At 32.4% G+C, this 27,640-nt stretch overlaps 1 protein-coding gene across 1 annotated transcript; it reads left to right on the forward strand.

Moving 5' to 3' along the window:
• Nucleotides 1–2,649: 2,649 nt before the first annotated feature.
• LOC134247098 (angiopoietin-related protein 7-like) lies at nucleotides 2,650–27,640 on the forward strand. Its single transcript, XM_062729434.1, has 9 exons — nucleotides 2,650–2,918; nucleotides 4,118–4,258; nucleotides 5,695–5,843; nucleotides 6,046–6,148; nucleotides 6,589–6,753; nucleotides 6,863–6,981; nucleotides 15,044–15,146; nucleotides 15,273–15,560; nucleotides 27,618–27,640. Exons 2-9 carry the CDS (start codon nucleotides 4,228–4,230, stop codon nucleotides 27,638–27,640), a joined length of 981 nt encoding a protein of 326 aa, XP_062585418.1. The 5' UTR covers nucleotides 2,650–2,918; nucleotides 4,118–4,227.

The raw sequence follows: 27,640 nt of genomic DNA on the forward strand, positions 1-27,640 counted from the left end.
CAAACTGTTTGAAGTTCATAAGTGTCCAAGAATTAAGGATGTTAATCTATCTCCTATAAATAAACAATTGCTTGAATTAGCTTATTTCTGATGTAAGGAATTTTATTTCTCTGCAGTCATAAACATATTGACTCTATACATCTGGCATTTCATCTGTCTACACTACGTCAGCAGCATACATGATAAGTTTTTCCCCATGCTGCTACAATTAAGCTATCAAAATTGAATTTAACTGCTGTTTTCAGCAGTGTAGTGTTATAAGATGCAGATTTTCTTTTTATATGAGAGGTACAGTTTTCTTATAGAAATCAAAAGTCTGATCAAACGTTCCCTTTAAGTTTTCTTCCGCATTTAAACAGATGGTAGAACTAAAGTTATCATTTTTCTTTTTTTTTGTATTTTTCTTCCGTGTTTTTTTTTTTTATCTAATTTCCTTCATCTGCTCAGTTTCCTTTTAATTTATCTGTTTTATATGATTTACTGATTTTTTTTTTTCGGTTCTACATCTTTTTTTTTCTAATTTTTCTAACTGTTATTCTTTTAAAGTGTTGACTTGATACTCAAATGGTAAAACTTTAGACAGCATAGTGAAAAAACAACTATAAGATATCCGTAACATACACATAAAGACATATGAAAATTATGAGTATATAGCAAAGATATAACAATTAACTGCTATGTAAAGTAAGAAATGACTGAACAATACAAGGATTGTATCTACCGTTCCGTAGTTTTCGTGTATGTCAAGGTCACGCCACATATTTTTAGCTTAAACTTTTCAAAAACATTCAACTCGGGCATGCAAAGATGAGAGGAATTATCTAACAACTTTTTGATACGATTGTGTCAACATTGCATCAACATTTCTGGTCTACTTGCATTCATTCCTGGGTCCTTGAGGCCATGGTAATTATGGTAACATTCAACTTTTCTGCGCACTCGTACATAGGGAGGAAGAAATATTTAGCAATATTTACGTTATGGGGCATACTGAAATTATTTTTACGTTTATTTTTCTCCAAAAAAAAACTTAGGTTGTGAAACCTGTAATTTTCTGAAACCTAATATTTTTTGGTATTGACCAAAATTTACTCGGGTCAAAAATTCGGTGCAAAGATTCTACGTGTGTCAATTTTACCCTTTGTGTGTCACGGTGTCCCTGTAACGCGGCGTACATTTTTATATATATCCTTAGTATGTCATATGATTTTGTAGCATTACATGAAAACTGAAAAATAAACTACAGTTTAACGTTATGAAATATATCCAAAAACATTTATATAAAATATTTCCTCATCGTCATGGAATTGAACGTCTTGTCACAGTTTGTACCCATTGAATATAATAGATCTAGAAATTGTTAAAATGTGGCAAAACAAAAACAAAACTTCAGAATTGATCTGTTCCTTAGAGTATCCCTAAAAGTACTACAATTAATACTTGCTTGTCTAATAATAATAAAATTTAAGATTTTGAATGATCTAGGAAAGTTTTTAATTAAAATAATAATAATTGGCAATTTATCTTAAACCTTTTCGTTTATTGAGAATAAAGGTACATTTCCATTTTAAATACAACCAACTCACGGGAATCCAGACACGTCTTTGGGATGAAATATGTGGGAAGCAGAGCTATATTACTACCAAATATTTTGGGATACTTTCAGTTATCCAAATAACATTAATCCTTTGGTTGAGAAAACAAGCAAAGGTTTTTTTAATTACTAATATTCAGACTGAAAAAATAAATGTATCCTTTATTTCAATTTATTTGTTTATCGAAGGGGAAAATAAATTTTCTGCTCTTTCCTCCACACATTGTCATTTATGTTTTTTTTTTTAATTTGGATCATGATAATCATGTTTAGGATTTTATTCCTTCAGTATTTAAAATATATTTACATTATCTATTATTTGAATCTGAATTTGGTGGATCTTCAAACATCTTATTTTTTTTAAAGATTTGATGGTCCTGAGATACCGTTTTTTCTGTCCAGTCATATTCTATATCCTTGTCTAAGTCTCTTAAACCAATCCCCTTCTTTTTTCATTCTGTATGTATTTTTTCTATGACTGAACGAATTCCAGATATTTAAGATGTTTTTACGATTAAATTGTTTTCATGTTTCCGTCAGATTTATTTTCTTTCAGTGTAAAACTGGTGTAAGTCTATGATTCTATTTACATTTTATCTCTTTGTTTACATGTTTGTATACTTTATTGTTACTTACATGGGTATTCGCACAAACATCAAGTGTACTGCCTATTTTGTACTTTGTTACTGCACTTCACGTTATCATTTAAAATGAAAGGAGAGAGAAAGAAGGTACAAAAAGAATATTTTTCTGCAATGTTTTACATAATTCTAGAAATTTGCACACACATACAGTATAGCTGGATTTTTAGCGGAGAGCTACATATAACATGACCTATTCAGAGGTTGGTAGTAGGCCGCTATGATTGTAATCGCCGAATTAAATTTGAGATCTGCTCTTGGTGCACAAGGAGCCAACTTTTAACAATTATCTCTTTGTTTCCTCTGTTTCTTATTTGTTAAAAGTTATAAATTAAGGTCAAAGATTAACGAGATATGGTTAAAAAAGGAAGGAAATTTTTTTCACTTCCCATTCAACAAGTATATATACTTGAATATATATTAAATAAAACATTGACGTTGAGAGACAGTGGAAGTTCAAATTATGGCTATTGTGTTAACACTCATTTGCATGTGCTGCGTGTTATGCACAAGCTCGCAGCACATCTATTTTAATGAAAAATACGACTGTAATAATGATGAAAAAAGAATGGAAGAAATTCAAATGCTTCACACGCAGCAAACCAAGCTTCGCTATGAACTGGACGAACTACGTCAAGAAAACAAGGAAAACAGAGCTTTGTTGACAAATTGTTCGTCGATAGGTATGTATAGAAGATATTTTTTTTTTATTTCAGAGAGAACACAATATGCAAAGAATAAGTGCCGTTACTTGAACGTTTTGAATATTTCTTTGAAAACCCAGTCTGAACATTGATTCAAATAGGACATATGCTTAATTATTACTGTATATAATATTCAACAGAAGAATAATACAATTCACATTGAACTTGTAAGACTCAATAAAAAAAAAAAGAAAAACTTGCTTAGAAATCGTTGTGCTGCAAAACTGTTGTTATTGATTACAAAAAAAATACAATTACATTCACATTAAAATGTTTATATCAAAATGTAAAGGTCTTCATATTAATTTATTCTTACTTCGTAAGTTATATCATATGATAAAGCCAACATCCAAAGTTAAGTAATGATTCTGCTAGGCAAGCATCTGAAATAAGCATCCCATTTCCTAAAAACAAAAAAAAAATCGGAATTCCGTTTTGGTTTATTGAAGCAAAAGCATCTAAGATCTACATTCGGGGAGCTTTTACCAAATATGTCATGATCGACTACTTTTATTTTCACAACAATTTCAATTACATATTTAAAAATCAATGAGCTCTAAACTTCAAGTTAGAAAGCTTTCCGTATCATTGTATTGAAATTTTTTTTAAGACAGATTATCTGTCAGGAGTGTAGCCACACCCGCAACAAATGCAATTGAAATTGAAATTTAGTTCTAAGGATAGTTGAAAACTAAATAACGAATCTAATTTACAGTAGGGAATTTACATGCGTAAGGGATTACTTGAAACTATATTCTTTTTAAACAGTTTGGTATTGAAGCATTGCATAGTACTTTAATGCCGGGGGGGGGGGGGTAAAAGGAAAATTGAAAAAAACGAACCGGAATTTTTTAGAATATAAACTCCTGACACAAAACAACCAAAACATTTAGATCAAACTGGAGTTATATATATTTTATCCGAGCTTGGACTAACACTAATCGATTTATCAGCACAGCTAGGTACGACCGACAACGTCCAAAAGAAAAAAAAATGATTTGATTATTTAATATTTACCATATCATGAAAGGACTTAGTATTTATCAAAGTAGTTTTTATCATTCATTAATAAGTGTTCTTTCACTGGTGAGAAAAAATATCAGAAATTTTGTAATGATTGATATAAACAACACAAATAACACTACAATAATGAAATATAATTTTGTTTATTTGTTCAGCAAAGGAATTGAAGGTTTTGGAAACAAAGAATTAGAGACTAGAACAAGATTATGTTCAACTTCAGCAAGAGCTAAGTGCAATCAATGACAGAATAAGTGAAAACCAGAATATGACTCTTGCAAACACCCGAAGACTGAATGGTAAAAATGGTCTTTTACTCCTGCTGCTAAAAATTCTTATTTGAAATTATTACAGTGGTTAAATTTAAAGTTTCAGAAGTTCAAAGTTATTTATGATCATAAGGATATTGCAATTTTAATTGGAAATTAATATAATAATGCTGTTTAGCCTCTTTTTAAGCATGTTTACATACTTCTTGATGTCATTGATAATCTCAAAAATCCCACAACAACCTCCACACACTTCGAATTTGAAAAGATTCCGTCTACGTTCAACATTGAATAATTTGTAAACATGTTTCAACATCATTTTTATGCAATCTATTTTCATCAAGAAAGATAGATGAAATGCAAGACAGTGAAATTCTTTCCAATTTCAGCTCAAGTGCAAAACAGTCACCTGTTACCTTGACAGGAACTATTCCCCGAGGGGAATAGTTCCTGTCGCGGGTTTGATAAACGAGCTATCCCACTAACAGCCAGTGGATAAGTTTATAATATTGAAGAAGTTGTTCATAATAAAACTTCACACTAACTAGGGATCTTTTGTTGTCGATACCTGTGTGAATATATCGCGTCAAAAAATTAAAAAAAAAAAAATGGGTGTTCTTAATTGAAAAAAACTCTCAGAAAATTAGAAAAACAGACTCAGAGGTAAATAAAATACACACTACACACATTATAGTAACAAAAAGGTAGACTAAATTTACTGTTTTCAGGAATGCTTTTTACCATATACAGATAAAAATATATGGACTAAACGTCTAGTGCAAGTCGCTTGGCAAAGGGGCAATCACAGCCTATGGTTTCGTCTTAGGTTGGATGTGGCCCCGCGAACTAGAATCCTTTCCAGACTTTCCGATCACAAAGCAATCGTCCTGCCAACCAGAAGGCTTCGCGATCGATGCTATGCATTTTTGACGATAAAATGTCTTCAATTACCCTCGTGCTTTTTTTCAAAGTCATTTAATTTCGTACTCTAATTTACTTCTACATGTATCACAAAAAAACTAACGATATTTTAATTCATCACAATTCAATTATCAACCCATTTATGTTAAGCGAAAATGAAATATGGTTGAAATTTGCGGAGTTCTTACATTCGTAGAAATTTTGAAAAAGGTTAAGAAAAGCCTATTTTAATATTACAAGCTTTTTGAAGATACTGAAAAAAAAAATGAAAAGGTAATTCATTCAATTCAGGGATTTTAGGGACCATCCGCATTTTTATTTATCTTAAAAATTCATTAAGTATTCATCATTTTATATCGAGATGATGTTGGTTTCCTAGATTATTTTTTACAAGGACTGTTAATGAATGATCGTACAATAATACCCTATATAGTATGTATCTTCATTCTCTTTTGTAACTCAATTAAACAAAGAAATATCAAAATACACTTTAACTGCCTATAACATTTCCATCGTTCTTTACGGAGTTTAGATTATATTCCTAGATTGTCCTGTTCTGTTTGACTGTTACGATATCTACAACTGTGGTGTAAGGAAGACTGGAATTTACAGAATATACCCTTACATAAAAGTCAACAACTTGACTTCCGTTCTGGTGATGTGTGACATGGAATCATCTGGAGGTGGTTGGACGGTAAATATATCGTATATAAATATACATATAAAACAAAAACTCTCAACATTCCTGTTTTCAATTTTAAACAAAAATACATAAATGATGTGTTCAAAGATCTTTAAATTATTACATTTTAATGGAATAATTTTATACTTCTTTTTTCAGGGATAATGTTATTCTTAAATGTATTCTTTGTAATTGAAATATAATTGTATTTTAGGTCATTCAGCACAGGAATCGAGATAATCCACTTGTTAATTTCAACACAACCTGGGATGAATATAAACGAGGTTTTGGGGATATTAAAGGAAATTATTGGCTTGGTAGGTACATTTAAACAAACATACAGTACCAACCAGACCCAAACTGACTCTCTAGCAGTACACGAAAGCAGTCCCTTGGAACTTTTGAACTGCCCTGGGACTGCTATGGGACCGCTCTGGGACTGCTCTTGAAAGCAGACCAAGTAGTCCAATCTGTCCCTTGGAATGCTTTTTTGGACTGCTTTGTTCATTCACGAGTGAAAATTGTTCCGAGTCACAAGTTAGACCCCTTGTGTATTCTTAATTTACAGGTGAATAAATAAATTTCAACTTGCATGTAACTCATTTTCACAAAGAAATAGGTGAATGACATATAATAAGAGGGTTTTGACAAGGACGCATATTGTGAGATAAACTCAAATATGCGGTATTCATTAAGCAACATCTTTTATTGAAGATGCTTTTTATTTCGACAAAATTAAATAAATTTGAAACTTCAGGAAACAACGCAATTCATAAGCTGACCACAACCTACAACAACTCACTGTATATCAGAATGGAATCTACAGGGAAAAAGTCATATGAAATGCAATATTCATCATTTTCCATCTCTGATGAAACTGATGGTTACAGACTTTCTCTTGGGGAGAAATCAGGAAATATTGGTAGATGACGATTATTCATTTCTTTTCATTTATAAAAATCTTTATAAACGGTAGCTTAACAAAATCATTGAAAAATAGGATTATATTTACTCAACATTTATATTTCTAGCTGATAACTTCAGATTGGGGCACCCTGTGGTGAACCATACCTTTTCTACGTTCGATCATGACAGAAACAGGTGTGCAGCTAAGTGTGGATCTGGATGGTGGTACTATCACTGTACTCTGGTGAATCTCAATGCTCCTTTTCTTGGAGGACATAGGGATGCTGCATGGAGTGGGATTATTTCAAGTGGCAGTGATCTTTCCTTTACGGAAATGATGATTAAAAAAAACCATTAATTATTTAATTATAATCTTCAATTTCGAAAATAAATTTAACATATGTTTATAAAATTCATACATTACAAAATATATTTTTACTAACCCAATATATACCATCTATCATTATTGTGCGCTTTTTGAAAGAATAAATATTCACAAATATTTTAAATAAAGTTATGTTAGCATACTAACAATAACATGAATTTTAAAAGGTAAATGAAAAGATCTTAAATCCCCTGTTCTCTGGATCATTTAAATATATAGTTGGATATAATATCTAAAATGATTGCATAAAAAGTTGCACAAAGTTTCCCTAAGGGGCCCCAAATTGGTACAGTGTATCAATAAATCTTATAGTATTTTATCCTGTATGTATTTACTGTATTGTAAAAATGGCATGCTGTCATATGCATCTGTAAACCAACCTGTTAACAAAATGTATATAATTATTGCTGTATTAATTGATATATTTTTTTCGTTTTTTGATAAATAAATTTAGTGCAAAATATCGCTTTCGGTAGACTCGACCTTTATCAGTATAGATATCCATTATAGATATAATACAAAGTATACTGTGTATGCATGGTAGGCGTTAGTGGATTTCGTGGATACAATTGTAGCCTTGTTTAAAGATCCCCTCAAACAAGTAGAATTTTGGTAACTAGTTTTTGTTTGAACGGACTGTAAGCATTGGTCAGCAACTCAGACACAAGGTTTGCCATCCACTATTTAATAAAATTTGTCAAATTAAGGTTTATTTTCCTTTTCTTAAAGCTTTTCGTTAAATAAAGCATAAATTGCTTCTCTGTGGTATTTCAAATATGACTTTAAGCAAACAAAAGAAAGGAAAAGTTTATTTTCTTTTATTTAGCGATTTTTGGATGCATGTAACAGTATATGCGTGAACTAACTGCCATTGGATGTCCCAAATGAAATTAAAGGTAGATAAAATTAACCTCAGTCAAGGTTGTTGCAATTCAGAATAAACTAAGTAACAAGAAAACAATTCCAATCTCTGAAAATAAAACAGCCATGCTCACTTGCAAAATAGACAGAAACAGTTTACACTAGAGATAAACATAGATCTAAAAAATGAGGATTTTGCAGCTTTTCCTTGTTTTGCTTTCCCTCTAGCAAACATTTGCTCATCTAAGTTTACATGAAAACACACCTTTGTCTGACAAAGCATCAAATATATTGAGGGATGTTTTAAATCAAGACCGCCTTTGGTTCGTTTTTCGATGGTACAAAAACTTAAGAGTTATGGTATTTAATTCGATGCATTAGAAAGAAGAAACAGTAGCCAAATCATGAGGAAAAATACCCAGTAATGTTACAAAGGAAGTACATTCCTTGAAGAAGACAGAAAATAGAATGAAAGAAGAAAATGTTAAACTTAATCAAGAGTTAATGAATATTAAATCAAACCTAGGGGAAAGAGAACAAAAGGAAATGGTTTAGATGGACACTTTAAGAAATAGAACTCTGATCATCTTCTACATGAAAACAATGCTTTCCAATTTCAAATGAGACATATGGAGATAACGAACAGTACTGAAAATCAAAAGCCCATAAAACAATACAAAATAGAGGCAATGCAAAACGGACCTAAAAAAAACATTAGAGATTGGATCAGGTGCCATGGAGGAAAGAGTATCTCCTACAAAAGCGGTATGATAAATTTGTCGGCACGGCCAGGTGTGTTACATGTATAGGACTGAAGACAGCCAAAAATATGAATTCAATGCTTATATTTACATTCTCTAATTTTCCTTCTTCATAATCGCTTATTCCGTTAATCTTTAATGTGAGTTTAACGCCTTTCAAAACTTACGCGGTTAATAGACGTAAGAGCCGTTTGTGACGTCAGATGACGCTGCAAAGTTAAATAACGCAAACCAACATTGCGAGGGAAAGAAGTCACAAATTTATTTTAAACGCACATTTGTAGTATTTTTCCGTAAATTTAACAGAATTATAGTTTTGAATTAAATTGAGTCAAAACATTGTACATTTTGGTGTTCCAATATGATAAAAAATGCATATAGTTCCTATTGTGTATTCTAACGTCTGGTGACAAGGTTTCGCGTGTGTTATAGAAATTTGAATGTCGTGGATTTCTAATGAATTTCATAAGGAAAAATTCACGGAATGTAAATATTAAAAGAATGAGACCATGAAGGAGATAGAAGGCAGTGTAGCAACATTTACAAAGACGTAAAATGAAGACTTACAGAGTATACGCAAGGATCAAAATGTCTCAAAAATGAAAGTGCTAAATACTAAGTATTTCCTCCCCACCTTCATCAGGTAACTTTTTTAATACTTTATTTCGAAAAGACCACTGTCTACATGTACATAATAGCGTACCTAGAAGTCTACAACTTTATCAACTTATCTTATTATGGAACGCCGTGACTGTCATAAATGAACATTAAATATTGCAGTGGCTGCAACGTTATTGATGACAACTTACACGAACAATCACGTTTCACGAACGATTCCGCACGATTAACGCATGATAAAACCTGTTACACGAACGATCCTTCACGCACACGATTCATATGAAGCAGAATATGTCCAAAATCATACGTGAAAAGAAGTAAACACTTCCTTTGGCCTTCAACTCGACATTTAGATATATCAACGACGTATTGTCAGTTAACTATGGTTACTAGTAACTGGTTCCTACGGTATATCCTGTTAAGCTTATAATAAAAGATACCACAGAGTCTGACACATCTGTTTCATATATATCTGTATAATTTACCTGCATTTACAAGACGTTAATGGTAATCTAATAACCAAGCTGTATGATAAACATAATGACGTCCATTACTGATGCAGCAATTAACCTTCATCACCTGCATACGGAGTTTATAATTCTCTCAGTTGATTCGATACGTAAGAGCATGCTATACATATGAACGATTTCTAAAACGAAGTAAATGATTGACAAGCCAATTAGATGAAACAAGAGTATCAGTACTCTCGTTTGTAGTCTTCATTTCATAGGTTTTATGGTCGATATACTGATCTAAAGCTTGTCAGCAAATACAATTTATCATTGAGTTAAATGCCGACTGATGTTTTTCATACTACATGTACATGTAATTGTTAGTCCATTATTTATACACTGGAGTGAAGACGGATTTTTTGTTATTTTCCAATCATGACAAGGAACACACGGCGGGTGTCATGGATTGACAAATTATGATGATTCTAAGCCAAAAAGTACCTAAAATACTAAAATATAGCCATAAAATGTCGAAAGTAAGTAATACCTACATTTTGGTCAACGTATCCAAAGACCCACGAAGCATCAACTGACAAAGAATGATGATTCTAAGTCAATAAGTACCTTAGATATTCAAAAGTACGTCACGGTGACCTACTTTTTGGTAGACATTCTCCGAAAACCCAAGATGCATCAACTGACAAAGTTTGACCATTCTAAGCCAATAAGTACCGAAGATCTTAAATATTGCCACAAAATGTCAAAAGTAGGTCACTGTGACCTACTTTTTGGTCATCATTCTTTGAAAACCAAATATGCATCAACTGATAAAGTTTGACCAATCTAAGTCAATTATTAATCGAGATACTTATATATAGCCATAAAATGTCAAAAGTAGGTCAACATAACTTACATTTTGGTCATCATTCTTCGAAAACCAAAGATGCATCAACTGACAAAGTTTGATGATCATAAGCCAATACGTACCTGAGAATACTTAAATATAACCATAAAATGTCAAAATTATGTCACCGTGACCTACTTTTGGGTCATCATTTTTTGGAAACCCACGAAGCAACTGGCAAAGTTTGATAATCCTAAGCCAATAAGTACCTAAGATACTGAAATATAGTCATAAACTGTCTAAAGTAGGTCACCGTGACCTAAATTTTTATTGACGTTTTTTGCAGACTCAAGAAAGATGCATCAATTGACAAAGTTTGATGATCATAGGCCTTAAAGTATTCAAAATATGCCTTAAAATCATTTTGAAAACAAATGCCTGCAAAATTACAAAAGTAAGTCAACGTGACCTACTTTTTCACAAATACTGTAAAATCACATATTTTCGTGGGGTCAAATTTTCGTGGCTTAAGGAAAAAATGTTGGTTCGTTGGTATTTGATTTCGTGGATGAAAAACGTTTTAGTTGTTGTGCACATGAAAATTTACATTTCGTGGTGGACATGAATCCGTGGGTCTCTTCTTACCTCGAAAACAACGAAAATCAAACCCCCATGAAAAGTAGTAATTCACAGTATGTTTTGAGGATTTTACAAGATTTTATGTTTCTAAACCTCTCAGTGTCTGAAATAATGGGATTAAATGTTTTTAAAAAGTTCAGCCATAAAACTTTGAAAGTAGGTCACGGTGACTTATTTTAAAGTTTTCATTGTTCAAAGACCTAAGATGCATCAACTGACAAAGTTTGATGATCATAGACCTGATAATGTCCAAAATATGCCTTAAAATCAATTTGAAAACAAATGCCTGCAAAATTACAAAAGAATGTCACCGCGACCTTCTTTTGATTTAACATGATATGAATTCCTAAGATGCATTAACTTAGAAGATTTGATGATTCTAGTCTTAACAATAAGCAAAATATAAACGTTTTTATTAAGTGTAAATTTAGGTCAAATTTGAAGTGACCTTGAAACCACGCCCTTTGCCCCAGGTTTATTCCCCGTGCAAATTTTAATCTTCAACATATCCTGACCCTTGTATGTAAGTTTGGTGAAAATCTGCCTGGTGGTGATGGAGAAGATTTTTTAAGAACCAGTACTTTTGGTTTTATTTTCCTAAGGGTCCCAACCCTAGTTTTGAAATAAATGATAGCCCTTGGGCCATTATACCCTGTGACAAATTTGACAATGATTGGCCATGGGGTTCTTGAGTTATGGCCCATATTTTAAAAAGTTTACGCACATCGCAGAAAATGGTCATATCATTAGCTCTTTGAGCCTTTGGAAGATTGTTTTGTAGAACTTTATTACCTTTTCAACACTTCTGGGTATATTTAAATCTGTACAACAAAACCACAATAACACAAAAATGTGATTTTTTTTTAATCTACATTAACTATAGTAAGTTGACAATCAAAATAATTTTTAAACTAGCCTTTTCAGGCAAGCCTCATTAATACAGAACCTTAGAGTAGATTGTTAAGTTTCATTATATCAGGTAGAGTTATGGTGTTGTAAATTTAGAATTTCCTGAATTTGATGGATTATTGAATTGGTGACGTCCATGCACTTGCGACCTACCCAGTGCATGATCCTTACGATTTGGGTTGTCACATTTGTTTTATTGATTGTTGATCGTGAGGCAGCCCTGTGGTAACACCAGCAAACTAATCACCGCGGCCAGAAGCGCCATTTTAAACAAGCAAAATAACATCCATGTTGTTTGTTTGATTTATAGGGAATCTGAAATAACTATTAAAATGATTTTTTATGACGATATATATTTGTTGATCAGTATTCAATTAGAAAATGTATAGTGGCTATTTTAAATCACATTTCCTGATAATTGATTCAGATTTGATAATTTTCCTTACATGATATGTTTAACTTTCATGCGAAACGTTGTAGAAATATTATTTTAAGAATTCAGAGACACTTTTGAGATAATTTAAAATTTCCTGAATATCAGGACCCGAGGATCGGACTACCTTAAACACAACAAAAAGTACACATGTCTATCACAAGCTTAATTCATTTTTATATGGATTAAAAAATGTATTGGAGTATCATCTTTTATTTAGTTTATTTAACGTATTCTCTTCCTGGTCCAAAATGATTTAAGCTTTTCATCATAATTACCTTCTTTAATTTTACAAAAAATATCTAAGAAAGGTTTTAGAAAATTAAAAACAAAACATAAAAAAATCTCACAATCTACTGTAATGTGATGTTAAGGAATAGGGTCAAGAAATGCATCTGAAACTAGAGAAATATAGGTTATCCATTGCCTTGTGTTAATTGATATGAAGTTACAGATTTATCTCTTTTCCGATTTCTTTGAATGATATAGAACGGATTTAGCTATCATTAAAACGAAACAACACACGTTTTAGAAGATAGATAAATTTGATGAATTTTGGGATGAGAGAATACGAGATTGTTCATGCTAACTTTATCAATCGCACTCTTTAAAACAGACTTTTTCCTGAAGTTAGGCAAAAGATAATACTTAAAGAAAATGAAAAGAATCTGATTGAAGCGTTTTCCATTCACGAAATAAAAATAAATCAAAAAAGATCTCATTATTATAAGCAGAAATTTCTGAACATGTTACAGGGAAAAATAATTTTATAGGAACAGAATACAAAATAATTTTCATGCCCCTAATCAATCTATTCTTTACATTTATTGGTATGGTTCATCATCACGGTTAAAAAAAGTGGACAAAAAATTAAATTGAGCAAATGAGTCGGTGTTTTAGTTATCCTATGTTTCTTTTTGGTTAGAGTAATATCGGTATGTGCATATTTCATGCTCCACAGAAACAGTTAACAATTGTCATTCTTATTCTCAATGTCGCCACCATCACTGAAACTCCATTATCCGCAATTTCTGTATTCGGTTGTATTTGCCTCAGTAAAAATATATTAAAATCGAAAACACGAATTCATTGTTCTTTACTAAACCCAGCCCCTTTTTGGATACTCCGTAGTTGATACATTTAATTTGCTTACATGAAAAGTCCTGCTAAATTTTCAAAGATACAATTTTACTTAAATACTTGAAAGAAACTCAAGAAAGCTTCAGAACGTCTAGCAAGTCCATTCTTTATTCTAGTGGCTATGTCGCAAGAATTATCATCAAATTTTCTCTACTTAAGATTAAGATTGCTATAACAAAAACATGACTCACGTTTAAAAATAATTTGTCTTGGAACCAAACTTAGTACACTTAGTAAAATCCAGCCGTTATTGAGTGATTATTGCTTATTGTATCATTTTTTTTATTCTGGTGCAATTTAAAATTTTGTAAATATTACATATATAAAGGTCACCGTATCCAGTTTAAGGGGTTCAATTTTAAACTTGTACTGGACTAAAATCAATGTCCAGTTAGGGGTTAAAAATCCTTTATAATGCCATCGCCTACCATGGCAAGGGACGAAGGCTACTGTGACAGATCAGCCCTGTAAACGATAACTTCAATATACATTTTATTTGCTGTCCAGATAAGTTTCGATTCTTAAAGTAAGATATCTTCCTCTTATACATTTAATTGTACCTTCCTACAGAAGGTCTCTTTCACTCAGGGTATTGGAAAAAAATGAAACCTGACATAATTGAGAGATACTGCAAAGGGTGGTTTCATAATGACAAATTTAATCTATATTGTCTTTAAATAATAAAAACTGAAGGCAAAACTTAATTCTGTTTTCCTTTTCTACCTTAATGAGAAAAGAGTTTTACGTGACGTCAACCTTTTCATCCAGAACATAAACATATTTTTTTGTCGTTAAACGTTGATTACTTAAACACACTATTCACAGATATTCTCTTGAAACAAACAATGTTCGATTTTAGAATTAATGGGGCATTGATATGAGGTTATACGTATTTTTTGAAAGGCTCCGCCCCTTTTAATATATAAACCCCCATCACAAAAGAATAAGTGTATTTTAGAAAAGAAATCCCTTTAGCATATTTTTGTATTATCTGAAAAATGGGAAGATCGCATATGGTTATACTAGTATATATTGTTATGTTTGGGTCATCCGGATGCCATTCCTTATCTGTAAATGACCCATCGGACAAAAACACATTCTTTCGTAGTGTTACGGCTGAAAAACATCCAAAATTTTACAAGAAATTCTAAACCAAGAATCTTTGGTTCGTTTTTCTATGGTGCAAAAAATTCAGAATTTGGTAATGGATGCTATAGATAATAAAAATAACACTGAAATATTGAAAAGGAATCTTTTATTTTAGTCAAAAGAAATAAAAGCCTTGGAATCAAAAGATCAGGAGCTTAAAGAAGGTGATATCAGAATTCAACAAGAACTGAGTAATATGAATAATAGAATCAGTGAAAGTCAGAACCTCACACTTTCAAACCTTCAACAGCTTAATCAATCGGATATATTTTTTCTGAGGAGACAATTTTCAGCTCTACGGAAAGAAAATGAAAATCTTACTTTGGAAAATTTTAAAAACAAAGAACAGTTTGATACCTTTAAGAAAGAAGATATAAACAGCTTACGGAATGACACCTTTACTCTGAACCAGTTGTTTGATACATTGTCAAAGGAGAAAAACACAGTGGAAAGTAAGTTACATCGGATGGAAAAGGAAATAAAATCCTCAAACATTGAGGCACGTCTTAATGTGATTGAAAACACTTTCTGGAACTTTTCCCACTCCCTTGGGAAAGCATTGGATGATATCCGTGAGGATCAGAATGCCACAAATATACAGTTACTGAAAGTGTCTCCTATATTTCAGTCAGGTAAATCTTTTCATTTTCATCAACATAATTATAAAGTTGGTTTTCATCAATGTTAATATTAGCAATGCAATATTTTGCTTTCAAATTTAGAGACAATTAAATCAACAAGAGTTCATGATAACGTAGTAAAAAGGTAAATAAAAAAATCTTGGTTTCGGACACTAGCTAAAATTTGCACCCGTGAATTGTCTATTTAAATACATATTTTCTTTACATAACAAAAACAAATTACTTTCTAGAAAGCAAATTTATTTATTAAATAGTTCAGCAATTGGATTGCTTTTATACCCGAAAAGTGCTCAATATCGTAAAATCGCAGGTAAATGACTGTTTACATCGTGTTTTTCATGTACTCGCATTCGAATGATGCATAAAGCGCTTCAGGACTAACTGGACAGCTATGTGGGTAAAAAGCAGGAATCACTTAACGCCTTTTTTGCCCTGAGAATTTCTTAAAAATCGACACTGCTCAGTTTGTGTATTTGTGACAACTGGTTTATGTGTCTAAGACTGTTGGCTTTTGTGATTTAAAGTGAATGATATGAACTTATTCAAACTCGCTTGAAAAAATAATAATTTTTATAGTTTAGCAACACAAAATGTTCCATCAAATTCATTTTACAGAAATTGTGTTTTGGTACAATTATTTTGATACTTTCAAATAGAGTGATGTGATATAAGTGAACAAGACGATGGCACCAAATAATCCAAATTTACACCAGGTATACGAAGGCCGTAGTCAAGCAATCAAACTTTTTAAAGCAATAAACAAATTCATGAAAGAAACATTTTTCCTTGCAATTTATATTTGTTCAAAGCACGATATTAGCATCTAAAAATGAGTTGCGTGTAATCTAAAAGAATTATGAGCTCTAGACTTCTCGATGGAGTGTGTTGCAATTGAAACGATTGTCTCTTTTCTTAAAAATGGCAGTAAAATGCAAAAATGGATGGTCTCAAGGAGGGCTATTTACAACAGTTGTTTGTTGTAGAAAACGTGATTGGAAATTGTGAAGGAATTCATTTGAAACACCAAGATAGAAATCTTTAAAGACTATGACAATTTGAAACAGAAAATCAGCGCACGTTTAGTGCACAATAAATATACAATTTTTATTTTTGTCGTGGCACTGCATCTATCCTGTCTGTCAATATATTGTTTTGAGAGCTACAGTTCTGCAGCTAACCAGAAGGTTGGCAAATCTGACCGTTGTCGTCTCCGCTAGTCTGCATGTTTAATAATAGTGGTCTCTGATATGCTTCTCTCCTTAGATTAAGAGGAAAGTAGCGAATCACAAACCCTGGGCAAGCAAATATTGCCTTTGTGGTAAAACTTGTGACTTTTTTATATTAGTGAACAATATCAATTCAACGAAACACTTTCTCGTTGAGACTACGATATATATATATATATATATGTATATGGATATCAACATGTGCATTATTTGTTCTCCTTCTTTACAAATCTTTTTTTTTATCACAAAGGTTGTATCCATCCTCTGGATTGTTTTGAAATCTACAACAAATGTGGACTGACAAAGACAGGAGTTTACGAAATATATCCCTTCAAATCTTCAATTTCTTTTCAAGTTCTGTGTGACATGGACTCAAAAGGAGGAGGATGGACGGTAATGTATCATTTCATTTACGAATTTGGTTGAATTGGGCTGAAAGGTATACCAAATTGTTGCCTAATGATGGAGAGAGAGGCACCTTCATTTTGTCAGAATGAAATAGGTGGGTTTTTTTTTAATGTTTGAAGATTTGCCTCAGAGAATGAAAAGGGCATATGAAAACTATGTATCCCTCCGTTTTCAGTAGATAGGAAATGTTAAAAGAAAACAAGAAAAAATATGTTTGGTATCAGCAGAGAAACCTTGTAACAATAAAGTTTTGTGAGCTCATTACTACACTTTCATTTAAAAAAAAATAGTTGTTAGTTTTCCCTCTACAATGATATTCAAAAAATACAAATGTAAGTCTTTTAATTTTTTTTATTCAATTAAAAATATTTTTAACATTTCAATGGTTTTGATTTACCGTATCTATACGAATTTCTTAAATGTCGGTAATAATCCGTATCAATATACATTCCATGGCAATTAAATGTTCCACATGAACCCTCTTCTTGTTATCAAAGATAAATCTTCTGAAGGAGCTAAAATATTCAGAGGACTGTTCTAAAAAAATATCGAAGAATGGTTATCAATCAAATGTGGATTTTGAAAACAAAATCAGACGAACATTAGCGAAATTTAAAATCCAAAAACTTTTCAGCATCAAAAGCAATCTAACATATTTGCTAATTGCTTTTATTTACCTTCTTAGGCAAATACCTCTCAATACATTATGGACCAGGATTTCTCACATAATACACAGCTTGTCAATAAATAAAGAGAGAACTATAAATTTCTTATCTTGCAACTGGCTACCAACAAAATCACTTTGAGCTTCGTTATTAGAAGACTTATATTTATATTCATATAAAGCAGAAATTGTGCAAAACCTCATGCGTGAAAAGAAGAAAAAAATTGCTGTGGCCTTCAACTCGACATTTAGATATTTCGACAACGTATTGTCAATTAACAATAGTAATTTCCATAAATATGTCTATACGATACATCCTGGTGAGCATGAGACAAAAGAACCACTGTCACAGAGTCTCACGCATCTGTTTCGTACTTGACGTATATTTTACTTGAAAAAGACGTTAACGGTAATTTAACAACCAATCTATATGATAAACGCGATGACTTTAACTTTTCTATTGTCAACTTCCCTTACTAATGCAGCAATATACGTTCATCACCTGCATACAGAGTACATGTATATATATCTCAATTGATTCGATGCGCAAAACATGCTCTACGTATAAACAATATCTAAAATGCAGTAAATTATTGACAAGCAAGTTGATGAAACAAGAATATTAGCATTCTCGTTTAAAGTCATCATTTCGTAAGTTCTTTGGTTGATACAATGACCTTGTCAGCAAATACAATTTATCATTGAGTCAAATGTTAACTGAAGTTTTTCATACTAATTGTTTGTCCATTATTTATACACAGAATTGACGAAGGATTTTTCCGTTATTCCCCGATTATGACAAGGAGTACAAGGTAGATGTGTTTGGTTAGCTGGGGATGCTTACTCCTCCACGGCACCTGATCCCACTATTGAGGTGTCAAAGGTCCTTGTTTTCTCTGCTCCTATTTTGTATTGTTTTATGGACTTTGATATAGAATTCTGTTCGTTATCTCCACATCCTTCTTGTTACAATTTGCTTCAGTTCGTCACTGACGAAAAATAGGTAGTCTCTGAAGACCAGATTTTTCAACAACTATATGAATCCGGAAAGGCAGTAATTGTACTATTGTATTAACCTACCATTTTTATATTACTTTGAATCAGAATTACATCAAAATTTCTTTTGAACCTATATGAAAGCATCCTGGGGTAGTTTATACTCTCAACTTTTTCAAATCGTACGCCCAGGGGGTTGGATGGGGTCACAATAATAAATTCAAACTTGACTGTGTAATATAAAGATAAAAAAAATCTTTCAAAAATCTTCTAAAGAATCACTTGGCAATAAAAGCTGAACGTATGTAAAAGCATCCTGGGGTAGAGTAGATTCTACATTTTTCAAGTCCCGACCCCTGGACCCGTTTTACAAAAGAACTTACGACAAAGACCAAAATTTGATTATGCCTATAACTATATTATTTAAAGTAATATACGCTATAACGTGCGCCAGTTTAAAATACGGCTGGAAATTTATATATTTTGTTTACCAAAAAAGTTACACAAATATTGAAAATTACACCATTAAAATAAAATATGTTATAAAGTTATCAAATTATATTTATTAATTATCCTGCTAGGAGAGAACTGGCTATTTTTAAATAAATCCACCACGTGACGCCGTCGCTACTTTTAGATTGATAAACAAATACGGCGTCAAAAAAAACGAGGTTAGCCGTTTGAGATACAACTCACTTTTGACATGGATGGCGTGTTACTCTTAATATTACTTATCTTTAAATGTAATCATTATCAACCATCTATACTCTGTTATGACGCACATTAACCTTTTATTAATAAACGTTGTCAAAATGCAACATACCTCGTTGTCTATAATTTCCCGTTGGCATACGTGTCTATATTTAGGCCTTCTGTTTACGCACTTCCTTTATCAATATTCATGAAAAGACTGATTTCTTTATTGCAGATATTGCTTTCTTGTTCTGTTATTACAATGACTTCCATAGTAAAATTTTCTGGAAATATTATTTTTTCATTACACTTCATGTGTTTCAAATCATTTAATTATTTTGTTTCACATACATATGGCGTATATTATTTTAACATTGAATTGAAATGATTTTAATCTTTTTAAAAGAAATTTAAACAGTAAAGAAGAAGGTATGGTTTTAGCTTTATTGCGCCCTAAAAATGTAATGACATCAAAAAGTTTTGAAACTGGCTTAGATATTAGTTAAATAAATGACTCTGATAAATCAGGAAAGAATATGGCATGAAGGTTTACCATTCCGCAAATATAACATCATTAATGTGAAGCATTTCTCTATTTTCAACAGAAAAAGCCTCAAAATGGCACATTTCAAGGGTGATTTTCCTTTAGAAAACAGAGTCTGCAGCCGTTGTAAAGACGAATAATGACCCCCATCGAATAATGACCGGGGGTCATTTTTCGACAGAGAATGTAAAAATAAGTTTCGCTGTAAAAAAGATATAAAAGACTGTATATTTTGTATCACTTTAAAGGGGGTCATTTTTCAATGGGGGTCATTATTTTATAGGACTAACATATAAAATAACGACCCCCTAGGACCCTTTTTCTACAAAAAATGATTTTTTTTCTACGGGTGGGGGTCATTTTTTGTCGTTGAAAAATTACCCCCCCCCCCCCGGTCATTATTCGATGGGGGTCATTATTCGTCTTTACACCGTCCCCCACGTTAATTTTTTGATATTTTGTGCAAAATTCAATAACAAATCATATATCTCAAGATATCTGTGGTCGATGCCTGTGGACAATGTTATCTGAAAGAAAATTCCATTGAAAATTAGTGTCTTCTGCAACTTTTTAAGAAAATACGGGAAAATGCACATGTTTATGACGTCATAATAAGCATTTAAAAACACATGTGAGAAAAATGACTTGTATGATTTTTCTGCATTTTAGTTTGTTAGTAAAATTCTACTAACAAGAAAAGAATTTGGCCTTAGTCGTAAGTTCTTTTGTAAAACGGTCCCTGATGGTAGGATGGGGCCACAATCAGCAATATGAGTTTTACTTTAAAATATATATGAAAAATCATCTCATGACCTACAGGGCAAGAAAAGCTGAAACTTACGTGGATGCATACTAGGAATTTAGATTCTAGATTGCTCAAGTAATGACTCCCAGTATAAAACGGGGACAAAATAAGTATTACAAGGAAGGGGTATGATAAAGAACAGCAGGGTCACAGATACTCACCTAGGCGCTGTGACCCATGGGCCTCTTGTTCTTCTGTCAATGATTGAACTGCATGTAAATAGGTAGAATTCATCTTCCGTTGTTCATGAAGTAATATTTCGAGATCACCTGTATATTGTGTTTATGTTTTAAAACTGATTTGATAGTCAAGTTTGCCTAAACTACTGACAAATAAGTTGATATTACAATTATTTCTGAAATTGCTTTTAAAACAGAATTTTAGCACATTCAAAGTCGTTTTAATATCATTGTAAATACAATCTATCGCTTGTTCTCTCTCTGACGAGTTTATTTTATTGATATATCTTTATCCATGGAAACTACAATTTCATAAAGTATTTGTATGCTTTTACTGTAGGTCATACAGCACAGGAATCGAGAAAATCCTCACGTAAATTTCAACAACACCTGGGATGAATACAGAAGAGGTTTTGGGGATGTTCGAGGAAATTATTGGCTTGGTGAGCTAACTATACATAAAATCATAGGATTTTTTTTTTTAATTCTAAAAGCATGTGTACCCTGCATAAACATAATTATAAATGCATAAAATGGAAAAAGAACTATCTTTCTTTTTAAAGTGGTGTGCACTAGTGCTTAACTTTTATGTCATTTGTGATTCAATAAAACTGTCCATTTCCTTCTTCTATAATGCTACGTCAATGTTGGGTTTGGATCTACATCTACAAACTAGTAACACGTATTGATAACAACTGTCTCTTGTGTAACGAACTCAAACTCTGAATTGATGTTTCTTAAAGAGAACAGGAGTTATGTTTTTGCGCATAATTTGATCAACCTTTTTAAAGTGGCATTGGTCTAAGTAATTTGGTATGAGATGTCAAACATACAAGATTTTTTTATCAAAATATATCTCACAAAAAGAAAATAATAATTTCATGTGAATTATCTGTCATGATTGTGTAAAGCTACGAATTTCACACATTTTAGAATGATTTACATGCATTTTTGTCTAATAATGAATGACATTTTAGTTAGTATATATAATCTGGATAAAAGGGAAATCAGGAAACTTTTTTTTCAATTAAGGAAACGATGCCATTCATATATTGACCACGAAACACAACAACTCTGTGTATATCAGACTTGGATCTACAAAAAATGAAACTTTGGAAGTACAATATTCTTCTTTTTCAATTTCTAATGTGACTGACGGTTATAGACTCTCCCTTGGGGAAAAATTAGGAGATATTGGTAAGTAGTGTATTCTTCTTTCTCTGTATCCTACTTGAGTCATGATGGTGACCTATCTTTTTGCCTGTCGTCGTGTTTTCTGTGATATACGCCGTGCATTGTTTTAACGTTTTGATCATTTTTGTTTGTTTGTTTTTATATCTTGGATAGCTCTGACCTATTTTAAGAATTAAAGTATAATTATCTATTGGGGAAAGGGGTACACAAATTATTGATTTTTATGTAGGGATGTCAAATCAGTAAATGTTTAATAATTAGTTACTCGAATGATACACCCGAGTACTCAGTTGTATCACACACACTGAAACATTTTCAGCCCTATGGATGTATTTCCTACGTCTATATTTTCCGAGGTTCGTGGTACATGCCCTTTTTCAAAAAAATATTTCTATATCTATATGTTTTAGATGGACCACTGCTAGTAGTTTTCGCCTAAACTAAAAATGAGCTTTTCTGATCACATTTCTTCTGTAGTCCGTCCGTCCGTCTGTCTGTAAACTTTTTAACATTTTCGACTTCTTTTCGAGAACAATTTGGCTAATTCCAACCAAACTTGCCTCAAATCATCCTTGGGTGAAGGGGATTCAAGTTTGTTCAAATGAAAGGCCTGCCCTATTTCAAGGGGAGATAATTAAGAAATAGTAAAAATTTGGTGGCATGTTTAAAAAATCTCCTCGATAACCACTTGATCTGGAAAGATGAAACTGTGGAACATTCTGGGGTTAAGTACATTCAATTTTTTTTTTTTTGGAAATCATGAAACCGGGGGGTAGAATGTGGCCAAAATATGTAAAGATATGTAGGGGGAAAAGCCACAGTTAGTCAAAGAAAATAAATATTTAAGCATTTAGTGTAGAAGTATTTTCAATAATAAACCCCTCTCTTTTAGGGGTAGGTTGGTACCACTTTTGCGTCTAAGCTTTGCACAACTTGATTGATTTTTGTTTTTTCCTAGCCATGTGCCCATGGACCTATCGTTGTATATGTGTATTATTGATTATTAAGTTTCAAATGGGTAGCAACTGCTCCTTTACCAAGCGCTGGGCACTTGAAGTAAAAGTTGCGGGTCCTTTGGATAAAAATCCGAGGCCCCGTGCCAGGGCAGATGTTAGCACGATAAAGATCCCTCAATGGTCAATGGCCCTGGGTGCCAAGTAAAGATCAAAGGTAAAAATTTGAAGCCCTTCACCGGTAAATGGTGACCGTTCTATCTACATGAGTTAAAGATTCTCGAATGGGACGTAAACCAACATACAAACAATCATTCAATCAATCGAATCTTGGCCGCGACTGTCTTCAGTCGACAAAAAATAGGTAGCAACTATTCCTTCGCTATGTACTCGGCACTTTAATTGAAGTTGCGGGTCCTTCGGATGATACATGTATCTAAAAAAAACCACGATCTGATGTTACGGCAGGTGTTGGCACTATAAAAAAAAACCCTCACTTCTCAAAGGCCCTGATTGCCGAGTAAAGATTAAAATTTAAATCCCTTCACCGGTATAAGGTATCAATCAATCAATCAATCAAATATGTGAAACTTACAAAAAAATGATAAAATTTAAAACTAAATATTTTTTCTTAAATAGTTTCTTGCAATTTTTTTTACTTTCATTCAAATTAAAACTCTTTGAAACTTTCTATTCATTATACCTTATTGCATGAAACACTCAAAATTAAGAAAAGAAGATTATAATGTACATGTAGCACAACATGACGCCATAACAGAGGTGTATTAACATGTTTGTTAGAGTTTGTGAAACATTGGTAATAGAGAAAATATCGTTTTTTTTTTTTTTACAACAGTCAGCATATTAATAACAACAGTGTCCTATATTCTTGTGTTTGCTTTATGTCACCATAGGGGATGTTGAGAATAATTATTTGCATTCTCCTTTAATTAGGCTCAAGTGAGCTTTTCTGATCACATTTTGTCCGGCGTCCGTCTGTCTGTCTGTCTGTCTAGCTGTCCGTCTGTCCGTCTGTCTGTAAACTTTTCACATTTTCGACTTCTTCTCAAGAACCGCTGGCCCAATTTCAACTAAACTTGCCACAAAGTATCCTTAGGTGAAGGAGATTCAAGTTTCTTCAAATGAAGGGCCACGCCCTCATTCAAGGGGAGATAATTGGGAATTAATGAAAATTTGGTAGCATATTTTAAAAATCTTCTCAAGAACCACTCTGCCAGGAAAGATGAAACTTATGGGAATACATCCTCAGGTAGTGTAGATTCAAGTTTTTTTCAAATCATGACCCCCGGGTGTAGGGCGGGGCCAAAATGGCCGACCAAAGTTTTACATAGAAATATATAGGAAAATTCTTTAAAAATCTTCTTCTCAAGAATGACAAAGCCATAATTCATCATATCTATATGGAAGCATGCTCAGGTAGTGTAGATTCAAGTTTGTTCAAATCATGACCCCCGGGGGGGTAGAGCGGGGCCAAAATGGCCGACCAAAGTTTTCATAGAAATATATAGGAAAATTCTTTAAAAATCTTCTCCTCAAGAATGACAAAGCCATAATTTATCATATTTATATGGAAGCATGTTCAGGTAGTGTAGATTCAAGTTTGCTCAAATCATGACCCCCGGGGTTAGGGCGGGGCCAAAATGGCCGACCAAATTTTACATAGAAATACATGTATATAGGAAAATTCTTTAAAAATCTTCTTCTCAAGAATGACAAAGCCGTAATTCATCATATATATATGGAAGCATGTTCAGGTAGTGTAGTTTCAAGTTTGTTCAAATCATGACCCCCCGGGGTAGGGCGGGACCAAAATGGCCGACCAAACTTTTACATAGAAATATATAGGAAAATTCTTAAAACATCTTCTTCTCAAGAATGACAAAGCCATAATCCATCATATTTACATGTATATGGAAGCATGCTCAGGTAGTGTAGATTCAAGTTTGTTCAAATCATGACCCCCGGGGGTAGAGCGGGGCCAAATTGGCCGACCAAACTTTTACATAGAAATATATAGGAAAATTCTTAAAACATCTTCTTCTCAAGAATGACAAAGCCATAATTCATCATATTTATATGGAAGCATGCTCAAGTAGTGTAGATTCTAATTTGTTCAAATCATAACCCCCAGGGGTACGGCGGGGCCAAAATGGCCAACAAAAGTTTTTAGAGATATATATAGGAAAATTCTTTAAAAATCATTTTCTAAAAAATAGCAAATGCATGATTGGTCATGGGACTACTTTTGGATTTAAATTTTACAATAAAAAGCCATTTTCAACAATTTCCTACCCTTAGTGCTCAGGTGAGTGATGTGGCCCATGTGCCTCTTGTTTGCTTTAGTGACCAATTCCTAATTTTTGAAAACAATTGAGTTTTTTTGAGAATCTCTTTAAAAATTCCTATTTGTCAATAACTGTGCAAAATCCACATAATTTCCTGCAATTTTTTTTGTTTCAGTCTCCCCGAGACATTGTGCCCCAAAGAATCATTAACACTTTATTTGGCATTTCTTAACAATAAGTTTCATCCACATTTAATAAAACTTCCTCACCCAAAGCCTTGTCGTCTTCCTCTGCCTGCTTTTCATTTTCTGGGGCAGCCTTCTGCTTCCTTGCGGGGACTGCCCTTAATTTCCTCCTTCAACATGCGCTTTCCTGTAGCTGTCTCATTCACTTTTGCTTTGTCCACCACCATTTTGATTATATATGTATCTGAGGTCTGAGTGTAATCAGAAAAAAGAAGCTTAGTCTGAGAACGCACCCGTTATATTATGCTACTTTCCCCCTCCCACTAGAGGTTTGATATACAGCTAGTTGTATATGTTGTCGCCCTTCCCCCGTATAACAATTACTGCTGTCTTTCTTTAATAAACTCATCTATTTTTTAAATTAATGAATGTGTCATAAATGGTAATTTCAAAACAGTCCATTGTTTAGAAATGGAATTGATTAAAAGATATGTGCAAGGACCCATTTAAACGTTTATAAATCACACATGGATGTGTTCAATGATTTTTAATTGAAATATATTTTGTTGAATAAATCAATAGGTATCCGGAGACAGGCAAAGCCTATTATATTTCTCCAAGACAAAAACAAAGAATGTTACTTGTACATTGCAATGGAAAAAAAATTATCAGAAAAGGTAACAAAATCAAGATAGGCACTATAACCTCATATTTTTTTTCGTAAACTCTTAAACGTATTTACATTGCAATGGAAATAAAAATCATCCAAAAAGGTCACAAAATCAAGATAGGCACAATAAACTCATATGTTTTTCGAAAACTCTTTAATGTATTAAAGATTCACTTTCACACAAGAAAAAAACAACGAATATTTGCATTAAATATATAGTACCAATAGTGGTAATACGCTATTGTTTAACAGGTTGGGACCACTCGCCCAAACAGGATGTAAAAGTCCGTTTGGGATATAATATCCCAAATGGGATATAAATGTACAGTGCAAGAAATGAAAATTTTTATTTTGGCTATAAATATCATAAATCTGCATTAGGACACTTAAAAGGAGTAAATTTTAGTAAGCAAGTTTTTCTGCAACCCTACAGTTTGTAATATTGATCCCCAAGAAGTTATGGAACATCCGAGGGATCAATCTCCTAAACAAAGGTCATACAGAAGAAATTGTCAACCAAAAATGATTCCTTTATAGTAAAAGTGTCCTGATGCGGATTTATGATGTTTATAGCCAAATTAAAAAAAAAATTGCATTGCAAATTTATATCCCATTCGGAATATTATGTCCCAAACGGACTATTATACCCCATATTGGCGATTGGTCCAAACCTGTTTAATGTCATATTTGATGTTTTCATCATTATGACATCTTTACCAGGATTTGTAAAATTTTGATATTTTCATATCTGTTGCGATGTCTTTCCTCTTCCTTGAATCCATGAAGTCCACATAGATACAACCATGATTAATCAAAATAAATTGCTTTAAAAATCTTCAGTTACATTACGTAAAAAAAATCTCGTAATCTGCAGAAGACATCAGAAAATGTATCTGGCACGAGAAAAATATAGGTAAATATCTTTTGATATTTACTTTTTATAAAAATCACTGAGTAATTACACCTTATGCTTATTATTGCTTATCTATATCAAAAGTTTCCGAAATTACGTGTCTTAATTTGTTTTTCGTTATTTTCATGAGATTAAAATATTTTGTATGTTCAAAGTATAAATTACACTTTGTAATATATCAGAAACAACACTGATATATATTTTATACAGTTTATCTAATAAGCACAAATATATATACAGCCTGACTACATTGGATATCAGTAAGCAAGTAAGTGTCTTTGTACCAAATCATTTTATATTTTTTGTCTTCAGAGCCTGGGAATCAGGAAATGTAG

This window comes from Saccostrea cucullata, unplaced genomic scaffold (genome assembly GCF_032062105.1).
Source record: "Saccostrea cucullata isolate Sc308-1 unplaced genomic scaffold, CSIRO_AGI_Scuc_v1 ctg2025, whole genome shotgun sequence".
Classification (NCBI taxonomy): domain Eukaryota; kingdom Metazoa; phylum Mollusca; class Bivalvia; order Ostreida; family Ostreidae; genus Saccostrea; species Saccostrea cuccullata.